The following is a 23,239-nucleotide window of genomic DNA, read 5'->3' on the forward strand; positions in this document are numbered from 1 at the left end:
AAAAAAAAAGAAAAAGAAATCTACCAACCACATATTGCCAACTCTAATTGAACAAATCCAAAAGTGTCAGATGGGAAGAAATATTCTATATTGGTCAAGTGTCAAAATCTTGAATTATATATTTTCCCTTACATTTTCAACTTGTAAATTATTCATAGATTTATGTATTTTTCATCATTTTTCTTTACTTTATTATGATATTAGGTAAGAGTCATATTGGACCACTTGATAAAGGATGCTACTTTTACCAAATAAATAAATAAACACACCTGTGCCATAAATACTCGATTGGGATCCTCTAGGTCACTTTAACCTCATCTCTTATGTTAATTAACATAGTGGATCATTTTATGGATCAATTTTGTCCACAGGTATATGCCTCACACACCTCTTTACACATGGTCGTTCCAAACTAAATGAATTCTCCATGCATCATAATAAGGGAAACTTCCCACTTTATAGTTTAATGTTGATAACGTTTCTTAGTGGCCCATCTAATTTAATCACACACCAAAATGATGTGATAATTCTAATATTGGGTAGACAATGGACGATCAGGATGAATCGATTGTTAAATTTCATACTCAAATTCAAACATATACTCTCTTATATTGGCATGTATCCCATTTATACATGCACATCATAGTATTCTAACCATTACTAATATACATGTTTTTCATATTCTTATGATGTGTTTAGTATGCATTCTTAGAATGTATTATATGTCGATAATGCATTCCAAAATGTTGAGGTTGTGGAGATGAGATGACAAATATACATCTAATAAATAGTGGATTCAAATGTTTAAGATCATGCGTGGAAAACTAAGGTTATATTTAGTATTATTTTTTAGAATACATTATCGACCTAAAATGTATTCCAAAAATAAATATTAATTGTATTTTAGATGTTTACTTGAAATACGATTGCTTTCTAATAACTTCGACAATGTTTTGTTACTCATTCTTTAAACTGTGAAAGTTATACATTAGCTAAGGGGGGTTCCTCTGCTTCATATGTCTAAAGTAAGTTTGGTGGGTTTAGGTCCCCCTTCTCATTGTACACGCTACTTATTCTTCATAGCAGGAACTTTGACTTTTATAGATTCTTTACAAAAAAAACTCTTGCTGGATGCATTTCTTCACCTTCTTTTGATTTATAAAACAAAGAAACTGATGTGAAACTAAGAATTTAACATCTGACCAATCGAAAATTGTGATAAATCCAACCAAAGATGGTTCGGATTAACCACATTTACCTTCTGGTCTAAGAAGGAACATAGGTTTGACTTGTTGAATTTTTATATTGGTGAAGGTTAAACCGGTCAAGAGGAAACCAACTCATGTCATGTGGCTCAAGTACGTATTGTGATAAATCCAACCAACGGTGGTTTGGATTTAGCCACATTAACCTTGGTTGTGGATCAGGTCCTCTTCTCGTACTGTCTGATACATGGATTTCATCTATGTGGATCAGTCCCATACGAGAATGATACAAGTGTTAACTGGAATGATTGGGTGTAAAGCGTCTGGAGGTGGCTTTTCTAGTCCACCGTCAAATCCTAGGGCTCAAACCTAGACAGACGATGGAAACTACCAACCTAAAGTACGGAAGGGCTAGAGGGAATTTCTGGTGAAGCAGTGAAATGCGTAGGGAATGGAAAGAACATCAATGGCAAAAGCACTCCACTAGGCCCCTACGAGAATGATACATGGATTCCATCTACGTGGATCAGTCCCATACGAGAATGATACAAGTGTTAATTGGAATGATTGGGTGTAAAGCATCTGTAGGTAGCTTTTCAAGTTCATCGTCAAATCCCAGGGCTCAAACCTGGGCAGAGGTGAAAACTACCAAGCTGGAGTACGATAGGGGCAGAGAGAATTTCTGATGAAACAGTGAAATGTGCGAGAATCAAAAAGAAGATCAATGACGAAAGCACTCTACTAAGACGACATTGACATTGAGAAACGAAAGCTAAAAGAACGAATGAGATTAGATACCCCAATAGTCTTAACTGTAAACCATGGATTCTAGACGTTGTGCGCAAAAACCCGATCCACTTTTATTTACTTTCTGATCTACAATGTGACGGTTAAACCGGTCAAGAGGAAACCAACTAATGCCATGTGACCCAAGTACGGATTCTCACGCGTATGTTCGCCCTCGTCGTCTAACGTGTCACCTTTCCACTGTATGAGATATATAAATTATTCGTTCGTTGCGGTTTCTCCACAAGCTGAAAGTAGAAACGGTCTCAAGATCTCCACCTCGATTTTCGCCATTGAAATCCACCAACCCACCATGGCCGACCACCTGCTCTAAAGTCTAAACCCTCTTATTCCTCCTTTTCATTCCTTCCTCTGACCATACCATAAAAGCAAGAAATCCATCTTGATTTTATCCCTTATAGGATTGATCGAATCCATTGACGAATAGTGATCTTCCTTTCTGGGGTTTCACCATTAATTTCGTAGTAATGAAAGAAAACGATTCACAAATCTGTTCGGTATCATCTGATTGGGTTTATTTGGGTTCAGACTTAACAGGTTTGATCCTCTCTTACCTACCCATCCGATCCATTGTGAGAGCCAGTGCAGTCTGCAAGTTCTGGCACTCCGTCGTCACTAACCCTTCATTCTCCTGTCGCGTTTCCGCAGTCAAGAAGCCTTGGTTCTTCCTTTTCGGCCAGAACAACATCTTCATCAAGAACAACCAAGCCTTCGCCTTCGATCCAGAAGCTGATGAGTGGATCCGCCTCCCTTCCAATCTATGCCCCTCTCCTTGCCAAGAGGAATCCTTCCTCGGTTCTGGTGGTTTTTTCTTCACCACCACCTCCTCCACCACTTCTCGCTTCAGCTACTCTCCCATTCTCTGCCGTTCATGGCGAGAAACATCACCACTTAATTTCTCTCGCTGTAATCCCCTCGTCAGCGTCTTTGATGACGATTTGGGTCTTTCTCGTTTCATCGTCGTCGGTGGAGTCAGATTCATCGGTGGCCTAGTAGACATCGAGGACCGCTTGGCCGTCGAGATCTACGACCCCAAGATTGATACTTGGGAGGTCTGCCCTCCCTTGCCGGCCCATTTCAGATCCGGCAACTCATCTCAGTGGCTCACATCTGCTCTGTTCAAAGGGAAAGTATTCGTCTTTGGCATCTACTCCTGCTTCGTATCTTCCTTCGATCTAAAGCTCCACTTGTGGAGTGAAGTGCAGACGCTAAGGCCACCTGGGGTGATGTTCTCGTTCTTGCTAGCTTGCAGAGACCAGCTTATCCTGGCGGGTCTCTGCAACAACCCAAGAGGGCCCTCTTTTAACCTGTGGAGAATCGATGAGGAGACGACAGAGTTCACTGAGATTGCGATCATGCCTCAAGACCTGCTGGAATGCTTGTTTGACAGTGATGAAGATGAGAAATTTGCGAGCTTGAAGTGTGTGGGATTGGGGGATTTGATCTATGTGTTCAATGAAGAGCATCACAAGATATACCCAGCTTGTGTTTGCGAGATTAGCAGCGATTTGAGTAAATGTAATTGGAGAAAGGTACCTAATTTGCCGGCACAGGTGAATCGATTTCACAAGGTTATCAGCTTCTGTTCTCAGATTCCACTCCAACATGTTCTCACTTCTCAGGGATGAAGAGGATGGAGAAGACATGAGAGACCGAAACACATGCAGCAAAGAACAGGGGCCAGACCTAAGAAAATTGGGTTTTTCTGGGTGGCTTTTTTCCTGAATCCAAATTCCAAACATGCCCTTAGTCACCTAGAAAGTTGACTTTTATTGTGCAATAATCACCCAATTTGGATTTAGATTTAGTTTTCCATTATCTTAATTTCCTTTGAAAAGAGTGTACCTGGTACGCAAGACTTTCACATGTGCGAGTTCCGAAGAAGTAGACTTCTCGAGAGACTGTTTAAACTGCTTGACCACCGGGTCATAACATTCGTATCATTATCTTAATTTCCTTTCTATTTGTATAATAAGGGTATAAATGTATTATTGTATGAACAATTTTTCCCACTAGGTTTCAGTTACAGCCAACATTCCCTGGGGAAGAAAATATGTAAAATATAACTCCTCTACAGTTGGTATATGTTTTTCTGTTTGTTGTTTAAAGTTTCTGTTTATTTCATGTTTCAGCTGTTCCTAAATTGAGCTAAGAGAAAAACTTTTCAACAGGCATGGGGCCATCTTGCTTGATTTAGTATTTTTTTCAAAGGGAAAGTTTTTATCCACCCGTGGAGGAGGTCTTAATTGCTCCTCCTACGGGGTTGAAAATGTCTCTAAGATCCCATCCAAACAACCTACTTCCTTGCGATGAAGGAAACTTTATCTTTTCTTCAAAGAGGTCTTCATTACTCTTATTACATGGTTGAAAGTGTCTCTAAGTTCCCATCCAAACAACCTACATCTTTGCGATGAAGTAAACTTTATCTTTTCTTCAAAGAGATCTTCATTACTCTTATTACATGGTTGAAAATGTCTCTAAGGTCCCATCCAAACACTCTACATCCTTTTTTTTTTGGTAAAAACACACCCTACATCCTTTCGGTGAAGGAAAGTTCATTTGTAGCGGGTGAAGGAAAACTCTATCATTTTTTCAAAAAATGACCATAATCTAAAAATAGTCCTACAGTTAAGTCTATAGGTCTACCCTGTGAAACTCCTCTTCTTTTGTGCATAAGATGGGTTCTGCTAATCTCACAGTACCATCTAGACCAGAGTTTAAAAACATAATCATGTTGGCAGAAACTCAATCGTATAGCGGAAGGGATCAGATTGGGATCTCTTGCGTTTGAAACCACTGCATAAACATTAACTACATGGGAATGTAACAGTTTACCTTAGAACTACAATTGAAGTTTCTTCTTCAGATAATAGTTCTTCCACACTTGAGCAATCGTAGGGAACGATCACAACACTTTGAAACTACTATCCACGTTTAATTGGAGAAGAGCAATCCACCTTTAAGGTTTTCTCCTTCACACACACTCACTCACAAAGGAGAGAATGAAGGGAGAGAGAAAATATGGGAGAGAAGAGAGGGAGTTCCAAAAAACTTTAATCTCTTTCTCCCTTGTCTCTTATATAATCAAATCTCTTTTAGGGTTTTCTCTTTTGGTCAAATCCTTGTTTCCTAAACAAAGAAAGCCAATCTTGGAGGTAAAGAACAATTTACAAATTGAACAGCTACTTTGCTTTTAAAGTGGGAAGAGGTAGAATATAAAAATGATTGTTATCTTTCTTATTATGGGTGACAAATATAATCAAATTATATTTTATCCACTACCATAAATAAAAAGATAATTAACCATTTAATATTCTCAAATCTTGTCATGCGATATTATCTCTTTAATTTGCATATAAAGCCTTCCACTTTTCCAATATCCCTTAATGAGTTACAGAGCATGTAATTTAATACTGGCAAACCCCAACTCATTGTACATGTCTCTTTCAGAGATTCTGTGAACATGATCAGACGCAAAAAAATATTTCAAATAAAATTTAATAAATAAAATATTATTATTTTTTTTATGTTAAAAAATAACTTTCTAAACAATTTACAAAAACGACATTGGTACCAAATTTTTGTTTGATCAAGCACAGACATTCTCTCTCATTGATATTCCCAATTAAGGGTAGTGGATCTCATGTTGACGATCTCTTTTATTAATAATGTGGTACCACGTGTCCAGTATACCAGTATATAGTTCGTTGGATGTCAACCATTAGTTTTCCAAAACATGTGATGCAACACTGCAACAAATAGGATCTCTTAGGTCAAGTGACAAGAACGAGTCTCGTCCTCACACAACTGGCGGTAACACATGCAAGATTATTACCATATTCTTTTCTATACACACACAGTATGTGTACTTACATTTTTGTACCGAAATCACATCCCTGATAACATAAAATGTAACGACCATATGAATAGGATGTCCTGTCCTATCCCTAGCCGAGAATGATTTTAAGTGAAAACCCATGGAACAACTTACAAGCCCAATAAAAAAATATTATGCATAAATTAAAATAAATAATCTTATTAATAAACCGGAGTTGATGGACATACATATCCAACAAATCAGGATCAGGTTTGGTCCTAACAGATTCTGACTTGGATCGGATTGAATCAGCCAGGATTGATCTAGATCAGCCCTTGGAAATGGTGTTTTTAGTGCCATTGAGGGTTTTTCTGTACAAGAATCGGATGATCCAATCCCAATTCTTGAAACCCTGATCCCGACATGTCTTACTGGATCCTAGACATTGGGAACCCAGTAAAACAAAGGGGGTCAAAATAAAAATATTTTTCTGATATGTAATTAGGCTTTTTGAGGCTCAGAGAATCTACAAGGTAATATTTCCAATAATTATTATGTTTTTAACTAGTGAATTAGGAGGTATAGTAACTACTGTACTTATAGCATTTTCATCAATAAATAAATAAGAAACAAACAACGTTATCCAATAGAGTATACCTACACCAAAACAGTGGGTGTAAAAATACTATGTCATCACACATTGAAGATATTCGTGGATTAGTGTGTACATGCGCCATTGGGAAGCATTCTCTCTCCCAATAAATAAATAGCAAGGACTTGAACAACTACCAACTACCAACTACCAACTACCAACTACGAAGGCGAAATGGATTGTACCTGGTAGATTGGTAGTTTCACCCATGAAACGAATGCTAGATAGGCTTAGATTATGGTTCATCTTCGGCTGAGTTTGGTTTCACTAGAGTAGACCGGCAGGGTTATTTTTCCTTCTTCTCATAGGACTGTCGGTAAGAAAGTAAGCGTCAAGTTTCCTACTCTGAAAGCAGTCAACAAGGGAGCAGTGTAAAAGAACTGTTTTCCAATTGGAGAAAATTGTACTTGTCCTTATCCCTGTATGCAACTAATTTGACTGCTTTGGCCTCATGGTACGAAGTACCAACTAATAACCTTTGAACTTCTAAGGGGCAAAAAGATCTCAGTCAAAAGCAAAAACTCATTATTAAATTCGCAAGACTCTACTATGTGTTACAGCCATTTCAAATATAATAGTCAAAGTAAAAGACCTAATTCTGTCAAAATATGATATTGGAGTATTTTATTTTTATTTTTTCTCATTCATGGAATCCAGCTAAAACTTGAAACTCATTCATGGAATCAAGAAGTAATATACAAATATGTACAGGAGGCCAGTTTTTGACCTCTCTCCCTTCCTCCACCAACCAGTTATAACAATGCAGGGAGGCCTTTTCTTTTTCATTTCAAGTAATTCAATTGATCACTATAGGAACATTCTTTTTTTTTTTAACTAAATTATTATAAGCACATTTAATTAGCTTGAAGAGTAGAAGGTATTACAAAAATGTATCCCGAATTAAGCGTGCTAACACTCGTGAAGATAACCGATTGAGCACCTCGGGGAGAATTGTTGCTGAGATACCTGGCAACACTGGAAGAAGCACTTGAACAGCCTGGGCAATATCCACACCCTGCCAATTCACAAATCGAAGATTAAGCTACTACTTTGATGAGAATGTAGATTAGTTGGTAAATAATCCACTTTCTGCATAAAATTACAATCTAAAGATAGGGAGACCGATAAATCATAAATCATATTCATTCTCCAATATGAGTATACAACAAAGTTGATTTGGGATCTAAACCAAATGATGCAGATGTAATATTAACTAATTATAGATGTAACAGTAAGGTTTTAAACAACAACAACTCAAGCCTTGTCTCAACTAAATGGGGTCGACTACATGGATCATAGCCCTCCAATCAGTTCTATTCGAGGTCATACATGATACAAGGCCTAAGCTATGCATGTCTTTCCTCACCACTTCTGCTAGGTTCATTTTAGGTCTACCCTCGTCTCTTTTAGTTCCTTAAATCTAAATCAAATCACTCCTCCATACTGGAACATCCAAAGGCATCCCTTGACATGGCACCTAAAATGACTTTCTCGTAGCTTATCATGATTGGAGCTACTCCCACATCAGTTCTAATATGATAATTCTTCTTCTCTAGTTTTGCCACATATCCATCTCAACATCATCTCTGTTACAATGAGTTTATCTACAAGATGCTTCTTAAATACCCAACATTCCATAGCAGACACCATACCGGTGGTATGACTATCCGATAAAATTTTCATTTTAAGTTTCAAAGGAATACGTCAATCACACAACACTCCAGACACCTCTCCACTTCATCCATCCTATTTTAATTCTCTATGAAACATCATCCTCTATATTCTGTCACTTTTATTTAACAGCAAGGGTTTTGAACAGCTAAGAAAATCTGAAGATTAAAAGATAAACTGCAGAATCATTAAACTGATGTGCAGGACAATGGGCTAAAACTATGCAACAAAAACCTATTATCTAATTTGGAACGGACATTGATATTTCGTATTTCCCAAGTAGATGCTAAGTCCATCTCAAAGCTAACCCCCATTGTTTTCCTGAGAGAAAATAATCCAGGACAACAAGGCACCTATGGAATGAATGAAAATCTACTTCAGTCCAAGCCAAATCAAAACCTAAGCCTCCTCAAGGATAGAGTCCAATTTCCAAATCACAACTCTTAGTTAAAATGAAGAAATAACTCAAAATTAGTTCTTTTTCCTTCAATATCCATACTAAAAATGCAACCATAAGGATGTGCACAGAGCAATACCTTTTCTGAGATTCAAGAATTCCAACCATTTTCCATCCATTTTTCAACATTGTCCATCAAAAGATTCAAGTTCAACATGAAATGAACTACATAAGACTAGCAGAAAACAAACAATACAGCTGGATTTAGAATGCCATTCTTTATAATGCTCATAAGCTAGGTTCGGACCATAAAAACCATACTTATTGCTTGGTTTAAGGGAATAAGGCCTTATGCGTGTGTGCACGTGTACCGAAAGAAATGTGTTCTATGGCCTTGGAAAGGGCTGAAGCGACAACGCTTTCTCTAATGATAGAAAGGGGAAGGGGAAGGGGAAGCGGAAGCAGAAGCTGCGGGTCGTCGTGTTAGTGAACGCATAAAAAAGAGTGTCATCCGAGACAGAAGCTAACGGAAGACAGAGATATCAACGAAACAAGCGGGGTATAAAACTTATTTATGACAAATGATGAGAAAGAACTTGTACAACTAGCTGTTCTCTGGGAAACATAAAAAATTATACTGAGAGAGCTTCTAGGCATTTCATATAAAAATTATAATGTGCTCCTAATTTGGATAACCTTAGAAAAAAGCTCCAACTCTGTGGAAATCCAGATTCTGGTCCTTTGCAGGTAGATTGATACTGACTCAGTCAGTCATGCAGAGCTCCTATATTTATTGGACGGGGCTCTTTGAGCTCCCGCAATCCATCATGCATAAAATAGTCTTCAATAAGTGCCTTCTGTGGAAAGGCACAGATAACAACAAATTCCTACACACCATTAGTTGGGAGACAGTCTGTCTTCACAAAAAGGAGGGGGACTTGGGTTGAGAAAAATCAAAGAAGTGAATTTAGCAGGGATCCTCAAGTTTCTTTGAAAATTGGCTTCTAAACGCAAGTCCATGGGTTGACTGTATGTACTCCAAATACCTTAAACAGGACTCTGTTTGGACTGTTGCTTGCCCCCTGGATGCCTTGTGACCGCGGCATATGATTTTGAAACAAAAGCATTTGGTCTTGTAACAATACCAGAAAAAGACAACCAGCACTAACAATAGAGAACAAGAGAGAGGAGGAAGAAGGGAGAGAAGAGACTGCCGCAAGTTAGAGACAGTCCATAGTCCAGAGGCAGCCCCCTCCCGATTGTATAGGTAGACATCAAAGTACAATACTGCAAGGACAGCAGTAGTCGAAGACTAAGAAGACTAATTGAATTCAACTGTAACTATTAGAAACAACCAAGAAATAAAAGCCAAAACTAACTCCCGCAGCATCTAACTATAATACCCCTGTGGTACACACATATGCACAACTTAACACTCCCCCTTCAAGCTGGAGCATATAAATCACACATGCCCAACTTCAAACAGTCATTACGGAACGCAGGACTAAACAAATGCTTTGTAAACATATCATCCAATAGATTTGCAGAAGAAACAAAAGGAGTATCAATCAACTTCTTCATTACTGCATTCCTCAAAAAGTGACTTATCAACTTCAATGTGTTTGGGCCTTTCATGAAACACCGGGTTACTGACAATGTAAATAGTAGCGTGATTATCACAGAACATCTTCATTGGTTTCGTAACCAGAAACCCCAACTCTTGAAGCAAATACTTCACCCACATCAACTCGGTTTCTGTATGTTCCATAGCCCCTATACTCAGCCTCAGCACTGGTTCTAGCCACAATTATTTGCTTCTTGCTTCTCCATGTGACGAGATTGCCACCAATGAGCGTGTGATAACTTATAGTAGAACTCCTATCACTGTCAGCACCAGCCCAGTCCACATCAAAATATCCAACCAAATCAATATGCAGATTAGGTTAGTAAATAAGAAATTTTCCTGAAGCACCTTGAGATAACTTAAGATTCGACATGCTGCCTCTCAGTAAATCTTCTTAGATGACTATATAAACTAACTAATTACTCCAACAACAAAAGATATGTCATGTCCAGTTACAATAAGGTAAATAAGTTTCCACATTAATCTCCTATACTGCTGCTTGTCATCAGATTCCTTGCCATCATCTGTCCCAAACTTGTGTGGATCCTATGAGTATCAACTGGTTTAGAAGCAAGCATATCAGTCTCGGACAAAAGGTCTAACACATATTTTATCTATGACAAACTAATCCTTTTCTACTTTGTAGCACTTCAATACCAAGAAAATATCTAAGGCAGCCCAAGTTCTTCATCTGAAAATGTTGATGTATATATAAGATTTTATCTCTAAAATCCCAAATGCATCACCTCTAGGTATGATAATATCATTTATATGCACAACCAATACAATCATTCTATAATGCCGACGCCGAACAAATATAGAGTGATTAAAATAACATTCTGAGGATCCGCACCAAGTAACAATTGAACTAAACTTGCAAACCAGGCTCTAAGTGATTGTTTTAAACCATAAATTTCCTTATCTAACTGACAAGCTCTGTGATAATTCTCCCCTTGAGCAACATATCCTGGAGGTTGCTCCATCAAACCTCCTCATATAGAAGATCACCATATAAGAAAGCATTTCAGATATCCAATTGATATAGAGGTAAGTTTAAATTCATATCTAAGAAGATAAGTATACGGATCAATTGATCCACATCATAGGTCTGAGTATAATCCTTCGCAACCAAACCAGGTCTTAACCATTCAACTGAGCCATTTGGATTGTACTTAATGGTGTGGGGGAGGTCTCTTTTGACATTATAACCCCGGCTCAACTAAGCGTGTCTTTTCCTTGAGAGAAGAAGAAGTTGGCATTGACTCCAAACATCTTTTTGTTCGGTTGGAGGATTCACTCAAACGAGAGGTGGTGTGAGACTACTATCCCTTCACTTGTGTAAACCCAGCAACACCACACTAGATCCTTACCTGGAGGTAAATCCACCCGGGTCCATGTCTGGCGAGAAATCAAGGCATCCATTTCCGTTTCCATAGCCTCTTTCCACCCAGGAGGCCAGGATGTGATAAAGCCTCATAATGAATTTTAGGATGGAATTCGTAGATAATGAGAAAGAAAATTTATGGAAGGGAGATGAAAGGTGGATACAAAAACAAAATTTTCTATTGGATAAGCAGTCATGAAATTCTGAGCATAAACATGGGAAACTTTGTGAAGAACAACTGGTAAGTCATCAGGAGATGAGGAGGAAGTAGAACCTTCAGCTGGAGAATCAGACTGTGATAGGTTGTGAAGCAGGAAGAATTGAAGCAGGCTGCACATTCTCCTTACGTCGCTAATACTCTTTCAGTGGTAAAGATGATGTAGTGAGCTAGTGGTTAGAGCATCATTAAATGGCACAAGTGTAGGAATAGGATGTGCGCGAATGACATCTATGTCAAGGAAAGAGATGGATGCAGGAGCACAGTTTAAAGTATCAGTCCGTATCATATCGGTATCAGTGGGTATCAATAAGATACGGTGAGTTATGTATCGGTATCTTTAAAAGGGTTACTACATGACAGGTTTAACCGAACCTTCAAAATAGGAGGTTACAAGAACGGAAAAATAAGGAAAAAGGAAACTTAAGAAAATAGAAACAACCTACTAACTAAGACTTTCTTAAACTGAATTTATTTGCTTTCTAAACATGATTAACATATCGAAAAGGAAGCTTAAGAAGAAGAAACAAAGTCTTCTAGAAGGGATGAATCAATTCTTCTTCCTTGTTGACCAAGTCTTTAGAATAAGACAAAATTACTCCTCACAATAGAAATTGGAAGAGCTAATTATTTAGCTCTACAGCTGTCATACACTAGCTTGGCTGGCTGGACCATCCTATGACCCGACTGATTGGGACTGGTTGGGATGCTGGTTCTTTCTTCTACTATATTTCAGACCAACCAATCGATCTACATCAGTTTCTGCTTGGGACTTACAAATTTGTCTCTTGGTAACTATGGATTCCCCTCCTTAAAGGTGTTCTCATTTTGGATGTATCAGTATAACTCATTTTTCTTTTTTCCTTTCCCTGTCTCTTTCTTTTTAAGGGGATCCCTTTGTTTTCCAGGGCCTTATTGAATAATTGGTGATTCACTAAAAACAATAAGTAAGACAAGGCATCCAAACTGATTTCAAGTTCTTACTAGACTACTACATGTACACTCACAATAACAATGAAAACAACAAATCATGTTATGCTATAACCATATTTGAAGTGCTAAGGTTGTATCTACTGAACTTCCACAAAATAAATAAGCACCAAGGGTTGGGGGAGAAACTTAAATGAAAAACATTAATAATTTCAAAATGAGAGAAAAATATTCCTTTGTCATATGATTGTTTATTGTGGGCATAAATCCTACACATACCTGATCCAATGTTTTGGATTTTAAAGTTCCAGCTGCCAAGAAATCCAAAACCTTTTGAACATTGTTCAATATAACTCTGTCCTCATCTGTAATAGTAGGTATAAGTGCTTCACGCTTAAATGGCCCAAATGCAGAAACCATGGTAAAAATTGGTGCCGAATTTCCAATCCTTAAGATTGCCATGATTTGTACCAACTGCTCTCGCGAAACTGCATCAATTCCCTTCACAACCTGCTTTACATGCCAAAGCCAGAAGTTAGAAGATTTTATGTGTTTCAAATCTAACTGTTATCTTTTGGAGTGTATATGTATTGGTTGGGGGTCTATGGATGTCCATATACCTCCATACCATGTGATGGTATTTGTCTTACAAGTGGTTTAAGTTACGGTGGGGGTCTTTCCTATCATAATAAGAGTTAATTTCCTATTGTGGTTTGGGTAGTTTTTAGCTATGTAAGTGGTTGTTTTCTTTTATGATTGTTTTCAGCAAGTATTATAAGTGTTCTCTCTCTCTTCCCCCCATCTCTTGGATTCGGCTCTTCTATAGCGCGGGGGTGAGCCATGTATCGTCCAGCTCACCACTGGAGCATGACACCTGGATTTTATTGATCCTATGGTGTGAGTGGCTTAAACCTTAGGAAAAAATATACATAGGCGATACACCTTATCATTCTTTCTCCAGAAGAGCCAAATCCCTCTTATATTGCTCAGTTTAGTATGAATTAAACCCATAATGAATAGAGTTGCAGAATCTTATATTGCTCACTGTAGTATGAATTAAAACTGACACCAATGCTGGAGGAGACACTGAATTTGATTAAGAAAAATTTATTCATAAGCTTTAGATATACAAAAAGCCTAATTCAAATCATGATCCAACAAAAACAGAGATAGAAAAGAACAGCTTTATTGGTAATACATGGATTAACACAAAATAAAAAATAAAAAAGACTTACAAACAGAGAAAGAGAAAAAAACACCTTCATTGGTTATAAAGAAAGACTTGGGGGACTCCATACAGTAAAAGAATAACCAGTCAATGAAAACTCCTCTTATTAGGTCTTGATCGGCGCTGGTAGTGACGATGCATCGAGGAGAATGAAGGCATCGAAGTTTATCTGCCGTGACAGGAGTATAGCCAGAACAGAGGGCTCTCACCGACTGCGCATATGTGGTCAAGAAGAGGTCCAAAGCATCGAAGACTCCCAGGCTTTGAGAAATCTGAACTTCTTTATCTTCAACATAAGCAATTGAAAGAATGGGACGGAGTTGTAAAACTATCATTGGTTCTCCATTTCTAATCGTCGAAGGAACGGGACGGAGTTGCAAAACCATTGTATCATGATTCATGAAATCTGAACTTTGCTCGTCTTTCTCCTTTTCTTCTCCTTTTTGATTCATTGTATCATTTTTTCGTTGTTCTATAGAAAAAATGATAAGGTGTATTGTCGATGTATATTTTTCTCTGAGGTTTAGGCCACCCACACCATAGGATCAATAAAATCCAGGTGTCATGCTCCTGTGGTGAGCTAGACGATAAATGGCTCACTCCCACGCTATAGAAGAGCCGGATTGCCATCTCTTCTTCTCTGGTTCAGGTATTTAGTAATTTTACTTAAGATTTAATCATATGTTATTAGAGCCCCATCATTAAGCCTCCCCTTCAACTCGATTCTGGTTTTGAAAGTCTCAATAATTTCTCATTAGAGGGTTGCAGAACCCAGTGCTGCATATTATCCACTTTTGGGCCTAGTTGATGAGATTGATGATAAACTATCGTCCTTATTACTTGATTAATACCTTCCATGGAGTGAAATATTTCTTATAGACGAGAAAGCTTACAACTTGAAGTTTGTGGCCGGAGATTTGCTCCTGTTTTCTGCAAATTGAAATCTCAAATTACTTCTCATCCTACCAGTGGAGGATTCTGGATTTTTTCAAGAGAGACTGGCATCCCTTACAGGTGACTCGATCCAATTTTGCAGGTGATCAGCCTAGCTGATCCATGAGTAATTGAAAATCTCTTTCACTCCTGGCAGTACCCTGTTTTTGGGTTCTTATCAGATTTCTTACTTCAGAAATTAATTTGATTCTATCCTGCAAACAAGACTGATATTTTACGGACTGATGTTCAAGGTTAAAAAGTATATTTGATTCTGTTTTGGAAGTTGTCTGAGCTGCTGATAATTGGGAGTTGAAATCCCTCTTCTCTACTGGTGGTACCTTGTTTTCTAGAGCTCTTTTCTGAGTTCTGAAAATCTAATTATTGGTTCTCAATTTGCATCCAGTTTTTTTTTTTTTTTTTGGGTTATTGTGTGGTTGCCTGACACCACCTTGTTGCTGGTATTTTATTTTTACCTATATTATTGGCTGTTTCAACATATTCTTTGATTTTGCTCATGAGGGCTGAATCCCAATCCTCCACTGATCATGTCAATGTGCAAATTACATCCATTAAACTCAATGGTGTCTCAATTTACCTGTTATGGGCTCAATCTGTAAAGGTTTATATTAGTGTTAAAGGGAAGTTACAATATCTTCAGTCTGATTCTCCCTCTGCTGACCCCAAGACCGTGCCAATATCAAAGCCTATGAGGAATGGATGCGTAAGAATGATACGTTGCTTCCTTGGTTATGGAACAGCATGAACCCTGCTATTGGCCTATTGCCGCCAACGTCATGTTCCATTCCACTGCAAAAGGAGTCTGGAATGATCTGAAGCAAACCTTCTTCCAAGAGAACATATCTTCGCATTTATGACCTCTATAATAAAATTTTCAATTTCAAGCAGGGGGACAAGTCTCTAAATGAATACTTTGGCATGCTTAAAGGTATGACCGAAAAGCTCAACATTCATCAATTACTCACCACCAATCTGGAACACCTGAAGCTTCAGCAAGAAAAATTTCATGTTGCCAAGTTTATGGCTGGATTAAATTCTAATTATGAATATATAAAAATGGAGAAAGGGTCCCCTCACTTAATGAAGCTTTGGCATGTCTTCAACATGTTACACCTTCTTGCCATGATGCCTCTCCTAGAGATGACGTTGCTTTTGTTGCTATCTGTGGCCGCGGCTCTAATTTCTCCGGGAGAGGGCATGGCTCATAGAGAAGTTGTGGTCACGGAGGTCGTGGTACAGGTGAACAGCAGAGTGATTGACCATAACTCGTTTTGTGGCAAGTTAAATCACTATTGATATCTGCTGGGAAAAACATGGTAAACCTGACTAGGCTCTTCATCAGCCAATATTGTTGCCTCTGATGGTAATACTGAGAAGGGTTCTTCTGGCGACACCAACCAGCGTCCTCATCTGGAGCTCCATCATCTAGTTCAGGGTCTCGTGATGATTATTGTCAAATTCTTAAGCTTCTCCAGAACCTTCAGCCTTCCAATGGTCCTTCCCCTTCCACAGCCACCCTAGCTAACAAAGGTACATCTGCCATGCTTACAACCACTTCATCTACTACCTAGATAGATAATAATTGATTCAGGGGCCTCCACCCATATGAATGGTAAGTTCCCCTACTTTCTTCACCTCAGAAGATTGCACATCATTCTAAGGTCATCCTTGCCAATGGATCCTTTACTAATGTGATTGCTTCTAGTTTAGTCTCTCTATTCTCTTTTCCTTCATTAACATTTGTTCATGTTCCTGACTTACCTTTAAATCGTATGTCTGTCAATTGACAATCTAGTTTTGTTTCTCTACCCTCTTTTCCTTCATTAACATTTGTTCATGTTCCCAATTTACCTTTAAATTGTATGCATGTTAGTCAATTAACCAACAACAACAACAAACTCAACCTTATCTATGGGGTCGACTAAATGGATCCATACAAAATAGAATAGGGGAAATGAAAGTAAAAGGAAGGAAGCCCAGCACCAGCAAGTCAGCAAAATCTCAGATAAATGGGGCTGGCTATATGGATCCTTGCCCTCCAATCGGCTCTATCTGAGGTCATACTTGGGACAGGCCAAGGCTATGCATGTGATTCCTCACTACTTCTCCTCTGGTCATTTTAGACTTGCCCGTAGCTCTTTTAATTCATTCAATCGCAATCAGATCACCCCTTTCTAAGACATCCCTAGGCCTCCGTTAAATATGACCGTGGCACCTCAAACCACTTTCCCGGAGCTTGTCATTGATCGGGGCAACTCCCAAATCAGCTCTATTAGTCAATAAATATTTAAAATTCTTAGTCACATTTTACCCATTTTACCCCACCTATTGTGTTTTCAAGGCCTCTACTACTTTAATGACTCCACTTATATGGCTACTTCTGCTGCCTTGTATACTACTACTCCTCTTCAATGGTATTACTAGTTGGGACATCCCCCTTTTCAAGCTTCAATAGATAGTTTCCAATTGCAAGCAAATCTCTCCTCTAGAGTGTGAAGCATGTGAACTTGGAAAGCATCATCGTACGTCATTCCCCTCTCATGATGGTCCTTATAGCCCTCCTTTCTTATTACTCTCTTAACATCTGGAGTCCATGTTGAGTTAAGAGTCAATAAGGCTTTGTTTATTTTTTTTTTTCACTTTTGTTGATGATCACCCATCTAACTTGGATATATATGTTAACGGATAGTACTGAATTTTTGTCTATTTTTAAATAGTTTTATTTTGAGATTAAAACTCAATTTGATGTGTCAATTAAAATATTTTGTTCCGACAATGCTTTAGGATATGTTCAATGTGAGATATCTGAATTTTTCTCTGCACATGGCATAATAATACATCAAAGTAGTTGTTCATATACTCCTCAACAAAATATTGTTGTTGAATGGAAAAACCAGCACTTGCTATATGTTACTTGTCATATATCTCAATTTGTTATTTTGTCTCATCTAACACCTTTACTTCGAAATTTTGCATTCTCTCTTTCTATTGTGTTTGTTCCTACTAAGTATTAGGACACCTTGGTACATTATGGTTGAAACGTGCCATGGATGTTGAGATGGATGAATCGTTAGAATTGGACTCTTACTATTACCAGTTTACCACCAAGAAAGGAGCTTGTGAGGTGTCATTGGGTGTACACAGTTAAATATCTTCTTGATGGGTCCGTTGAATGACTCAAGGCTCAATTTGTTGCAAAAGGGTTTACTCAAACTTTTAGTGTTGATTATTCTAAAACCTTCTCTCCGATGGTGCGACTTAATTTTGTACGAATTCTTATCTCCTTGCCTATAAACCTTAATTGGCCTTTGTTTCAGCTTGATATTCAGAATGCTTTTCTGACCTTGTGGAATAGGTTTATATAGAGCAACCTCTAGGGTGTGTTGCTCAAAAGGAGAATGCATCTATGTATGTCGTCTTCACAACGCTATTTATAGGCTCAAATAGTCTCCACATGCCTAGTTTGATAACTTCACAAACTTCACAAAAGTTATCTATGGAAATGGGTTCACTCAATGCTTTCTTTATCACTCTGTGTTCATACGTCATCAGGGTGACAAGGTGGTGGTTCTAATTGTGTATGTTAATGATATTATTATTTCAAATAATAACCTTTCAGGCATTCAAGAGTTTAAGGCATATCTTCAACAGCACTTTCAGATGAAGGATCTAGGAGTTCTTAGGTATTTTCTAGCTACTGAAGTTTTTCATGTAAGAAAGGTGCCAACTTGTCCCCAAGGAAGTATGTTCCGGATCTTCAATCTAAAACAGATAGGCTAGGTAGTAAACCTGTTGACAACCCTATGGATTCGAATGTGAAACTTGGTGTCTGTAATGGTGAATACTTTGAAGATAGACATCAGTAGAGAAGGCATGTTGGAAAACTGATTTATTTGACTATCACTCATCCGGATATTTCCTTTGTTGTTGGAGTCATTAGTCAATTCAAGAAGAATCCTATAGGATTTTTTTTTTTTTTGGTGAATTAATAAAAAGAAGGGGGAGGGAGAATATATCCCCTAAGGGAGATTACAAACCCTATAAGGGTAACCAAAGTCCAAAAGGACAGCATCCAAGGCCCAATGGGCTTGAGGAGTGGAAGACATGTCACAAATGACATATCTAATACAACACAAAATCCATATGGGCATAATTAAAAGGAGTAAGAAGCCCAACAACATAAAATATGGGCTGAACAAGAACCCAGCAGCCCAAAGTAGGAGGGGCAAACAGGGAAAAACAGGTAGGGTTCCACCAAACCCTACCAACAGATCTCATCACTCTCACTTCCAGCCGTCAAGACATGAATCAGAGTTCCGGCAGAAAAGGCAAGCACGGTGGCGGGAAGCGGGCCTTGCGGAGGGCCACGGCTAAGAGAGAAGCTGGCCTCACAGAGGAGACAGCCGTGAAGGGGGGCGCGGCCTTTCGGAGGGCGACAGTGAGGAGGCTATCGGCCAAGCGTGGCTGGCAACCTTGCGGGTTACAAGCCTTGCAAAGAGCTTGCCAAGAAACCACCGGGATAAACGATTCAATTAGGGAGCAAACTTGAGAAAACGTTTGGTCTGCCAAGGATCCAGAAGAGAGCTTGGCCAGGTCAACGGCTCAAAGGCACACTCGAATAGTGCAACAGGCCCAACGAGCGTCGGCGGAGGGGGGAAGGAGCCAACAAAGTGGTTAAGGATGTTGTTTGTCGTATTCTGAGGTATCTTGAGAGTGCTCCTAGCAAAGGCCTTATTTATCGTTGTCATGGCCACACTAAGATTATAGGGTCTCCAATGCTGATTGGGTTGGTGCCGCCGACGGTCGTAGGTTCACACTAGATATTGCACTTATGTTGGCAGTAATATTGTTTCTTGGAGGAGTAAGAAGAAAACTATTGTGGCTAGATCACAGTGTAGAAGATAAGTATAGATCTATGGCTTATATACTACAACTAAGTTGATGTGGTTGAAGTCTCTCATATAAGAGTTGGGGCTCTCAGTTCCTCATCCAATGAAGATGTATTGTGCTAATCAAGCTACATTATATATTGCTAGCAATCCAATTTTCCATTAACGAACAAAGCATATTGAAGTTGATTGTCATTTTGTGAGAAGTGCCGTCATGAAGAATCTTATTTCCATTTTGTTTATCAACTCCAAAAGTCAACTTGGTGATATGATAAGGCGCTATTTCAGCCTGCATTTGTTAGTGGTTGTTCCAAGCAATGTATGGGAGATACGTACACTCCAGCTTGAGGGGGAGTGTTAAGAGTGTATATGTATCAGTTAGGGGTCTATGGGTGTCCATAGACCTCCATACCATGGGATAGTGTTTGTCTTAGTTGCAGGTTTTGTCTAAGTTACCATGGAGGTCTTTCCTATTGTTATTAGAGTTAGTTTCCTATTGTGGTTGGGGTAGTTGTTAGCTACGTAAGTTGTAGTTTTATAATTGTTTTCAGAAAGTACTATAAAAGTGTTCTGTTGCAGGTGGTAGGGTCTTCTGATCTATTGCAGTCTCTCACACTTGCTCCGTCTCCCTTCTTGCTCCCCTCATCTATTCGTCTCTGGTTATGATATTGAGTGATTTTACTTCAGATTTAATCACAGTATCAACAAGGCTAGTGCATGCAATAGGGGTTTGTTACCACCAAACGCTATTTTACACAAGCAACAAGTAGTAATATTTAAAACACACAGAGCACTCAATCATAAGAATTGTTGAGGATAGAATCCAGCTATAGTGTTGCACACGCTGCTAATTACAAAAATTAAGCAATGGAACTTAATGGATCATGACTGAAAAGTCCCGAAAACATATAATATAGTATATATAGGAATTGTTGGAAAAAGATACCCAACGGATAAAGAACACTTATGATAAGTTCTTATGTATTAGAGGTTCAAAATTCCGGCTTCAATATGGATTTTGTGTCGAAGTATTTCATGAAATTTTAAGGAAGTCCAATAAATCCCATAAAAATCACTTGAAGTCCATGGATGCCCAATGAAATTGATTTAAGATAAAACTTCATACAACTACAAACCTAGAAACCACTATAAAAGTAGGATAACAAGTCACACATTTGGAAGAAAAAACAACATTAGTTAATGTTCAAGACTTTGAATCTCATTCCCCCTTTCATAAAAGTAGGTTGGGTGATGGATTGTCTTGGTGGTGGACTTAATGCGTGTAGGACGTTGTAGCTTGACCGATCCATATGGTATGTCAGGTAGACAGCCGGTACCTATTATAGTCTGTCGTTACAAGTCTCTGGCTGATTTGTAGTGGTGCGTTAGGTTGATGGCCGGCACTTATTATAATTAGCCATAGCCCGCCAATCTTTTTGCATGGATCCTCCCGCTCGTCCGTGCTTGGAATCTCCATGTAGCCGACCCCATTAAGTTGGGATAAGGTTTTGGATGTTGTTGTTATTGTTGTTGTAATTAATGTCCAAGACTTCAAACTTTTCTGCATTGCACATCTAACAGTCCATGGGATACCTATATCTCAAGGGTATTTTGGTTGTTTACATGAACAAAAGACCCCACACCAACAGGACCTTGATCAAATCCTATCTTGACCTCCATCATACCATTTAAGTGTTGGGAAATTGGGCCAGTGTGTAGGATCAATGCATCCCCCACATTGGGTAGTAAATCAACAGATTCTCCCTGGATGTGATGTATCCATCATACCATTGACGGCTAGGGGTATATTGGTTATTTTATTTTTGTTAGTGGAAGAAGTTGATATCTCCAGTAAACCAATAAACTACTAGCAGACCAACATGACATTGATTTGATCACACTTTCAATGCCACCATGATGTTGATATTTTGCACCATTCGATAACTTTCCAGATACATTGTCATTGCCCTTACTTAACAGCTCAAGCTTTTGGGATAAGTGGTTGTCACATGGTATTACAGAAGGGAAGTCAAGTGTTTGATCCTCGGGAAGTGCAACGGGGTTCCCCAACACATTCTCCCCTCAGTGCCACGTGATAGTATTTCCGCATAAGTGAGTGTCACATGCAGGGCCATGTGTGTACATGCCTGCATGTGCCAGGGGGTGTTCAAATACATTGTTGTTGCCTTTATTGAATAACTCAAACTTTTCGGATATGTGGTTGTAAGTTGTAACAATTTGACCGTGCTGATTTATCTCCTTCATTCAAAAACCTTTCGTAGCCCAACCAAATCTTGAAAAACATCTCATTCCAACCATCACACCACGACAAATATGATCTTAGTTGCATCCCAATTTTATATCCATCAGACCTTCAATATGACCTAAGGGAGGGGTGAATCATAATCTATTCAAGATTCGTGAAGCTAAGTGATGTGTCTGGTACAATCCTCTATGCATTTTATAATATATTTTATCAGCATGTGTTGAATAAAAATCCAAATTCGTATTTTTCACATTGGATCTTTGACAACATGAATTTCAGCCTTAGTAGTCAAAAGGGCTTTCTAGACTTACCAAAATGTTAGAAAATTGTTGTCTTACAAGTTAGAACTGTGAAATTTTCAACAAAGTTGACCAAAGTTTACTGAAGTAGAGAAAATTTTATCCCAATTTTGTAAATGCTGCAAAGATCTTGAAAAATCAGGTCTTAACTGTTCCAGGTTCAATAATATAATGACGCTAAGAAAATGGTACAGCGTCCAGTGGAAACTCTTTAAAATACCTCATCCAGCAGAAATTCTCGGAAAAAGCTTCCCTTGTCAGACAGCAGAAAGGCTAAGGCTGCTCTTGTTTGAATTGGCTGCTCTGGCTGCAAGGTGGTAGGTAGAAATCCAGGAAGGATATACTGTGTTTGACTCTGTAAAAGGCCTAGACCAGCCATATTCCCTTTCAGGTTCTCTCCACCTCCACTTTTAGCTGCAGTTATGAAATTCTCAAAGGCTTGCATGACATCAATGAATCTTTCAGCATCAAAAACTCCAGATTTTCCATATATTGTGTAACGCAAGGCATTCCTCAGACGTGGTGATTCATCTGTCAGGAGTCTCTGATGTTGAAAGGATGACAACATATTATGATAATATTGACAGAACATAGCATAACTACAGGCCAATATTTAGACTAGTAAAACCACGGGCACTTTTGGATGCATGGGCACCGTTCCAAAAGATTAAAATGAGAGATGTCTATTAGACATCGTATAATATTGATAGCGAACAGTGAAAATGTTACAGGTGATCAATTGAAGCTCCCAAGGTGGGCAATTAGATTTTTGTAATGCAACAGATTCAAGTTAAAGAAGTAGGGAAGTGGTGTCTCCATTTTAAAAATATGATCAACAAATTAGGTTTTGTACATGGTTCAAACTTCATTTCCTCTTGTAATAGTGTTATTTCAAATGC

General features: G+C 38.5%; 2 protein-coding genes across 2 annotated transcripts in view; one reads left to right on the forward strand and one right to left on the reverse strand.

Annotated features, from left to right (window-relative positions):
• The first annotated feature begins 2,253 nt into the window (after positions 1–2,253).
• On the forward strand, positions 2,254–4,120 carry LOC122093378 (F-box/kelch-repeat protein At3g24760-like). The gene has a single exon (XM_042663711.1). It carries the CDS (start codon positions 2,480–2,482, stop codon positions 3,638–3,640), a length of 1,161 nt encoding a protein of 386 aa, XP_042519645.1. The 5' UTR covers positions 2,254–2,479; the 3' UTR covers positions 3,641–4,120.
• A 2,975-nt stretch (positions 4,121–7,095) lies between these two features.
• The window catches only part of LOC122093951 (uncharacterized protein sll0005-like), a 42,086-nt gene continuing 25,942 nt past the window's right edge, over positions 7,096–23,239 (reverse strand). The window contains exons 10-12 of the mRNA XM_042664516.1: positions 22,561–22,884; positions 12,984–13,214; positions 7,096–7,496 (exon numbers count right to left, since the gene is read on the reverse strand). Coding sequence (XP_042520450.1) covers positions 7,362–7,496; positions 12,984–13,214; positions 22,561–22,884 — 690 coding nt within the window. The 3' untranslated portion in view covers positions 7,096–7,361. The remainder of the gene's footprint in view (positions 7,497–12,983; positions 13,215–22,560; positions 22,885–23,239) is intronic.

The sequence above is a fragment of the Macadamia integrifolia genome, chromosome 11 (genome assembly GCF_013358625.1).
Source record: "Macadamia integrifolia cultivar HAES 741 chromosome 11, SCU_Mint_v3, whole genome shotgun sequence".
Lineage (NCBI taxonomy): Eukaryota > Viridiplantae > Streptophyta > Magnoliopsida > Proteales > Proteaceae > Macadamia > Macadamia integrifolia.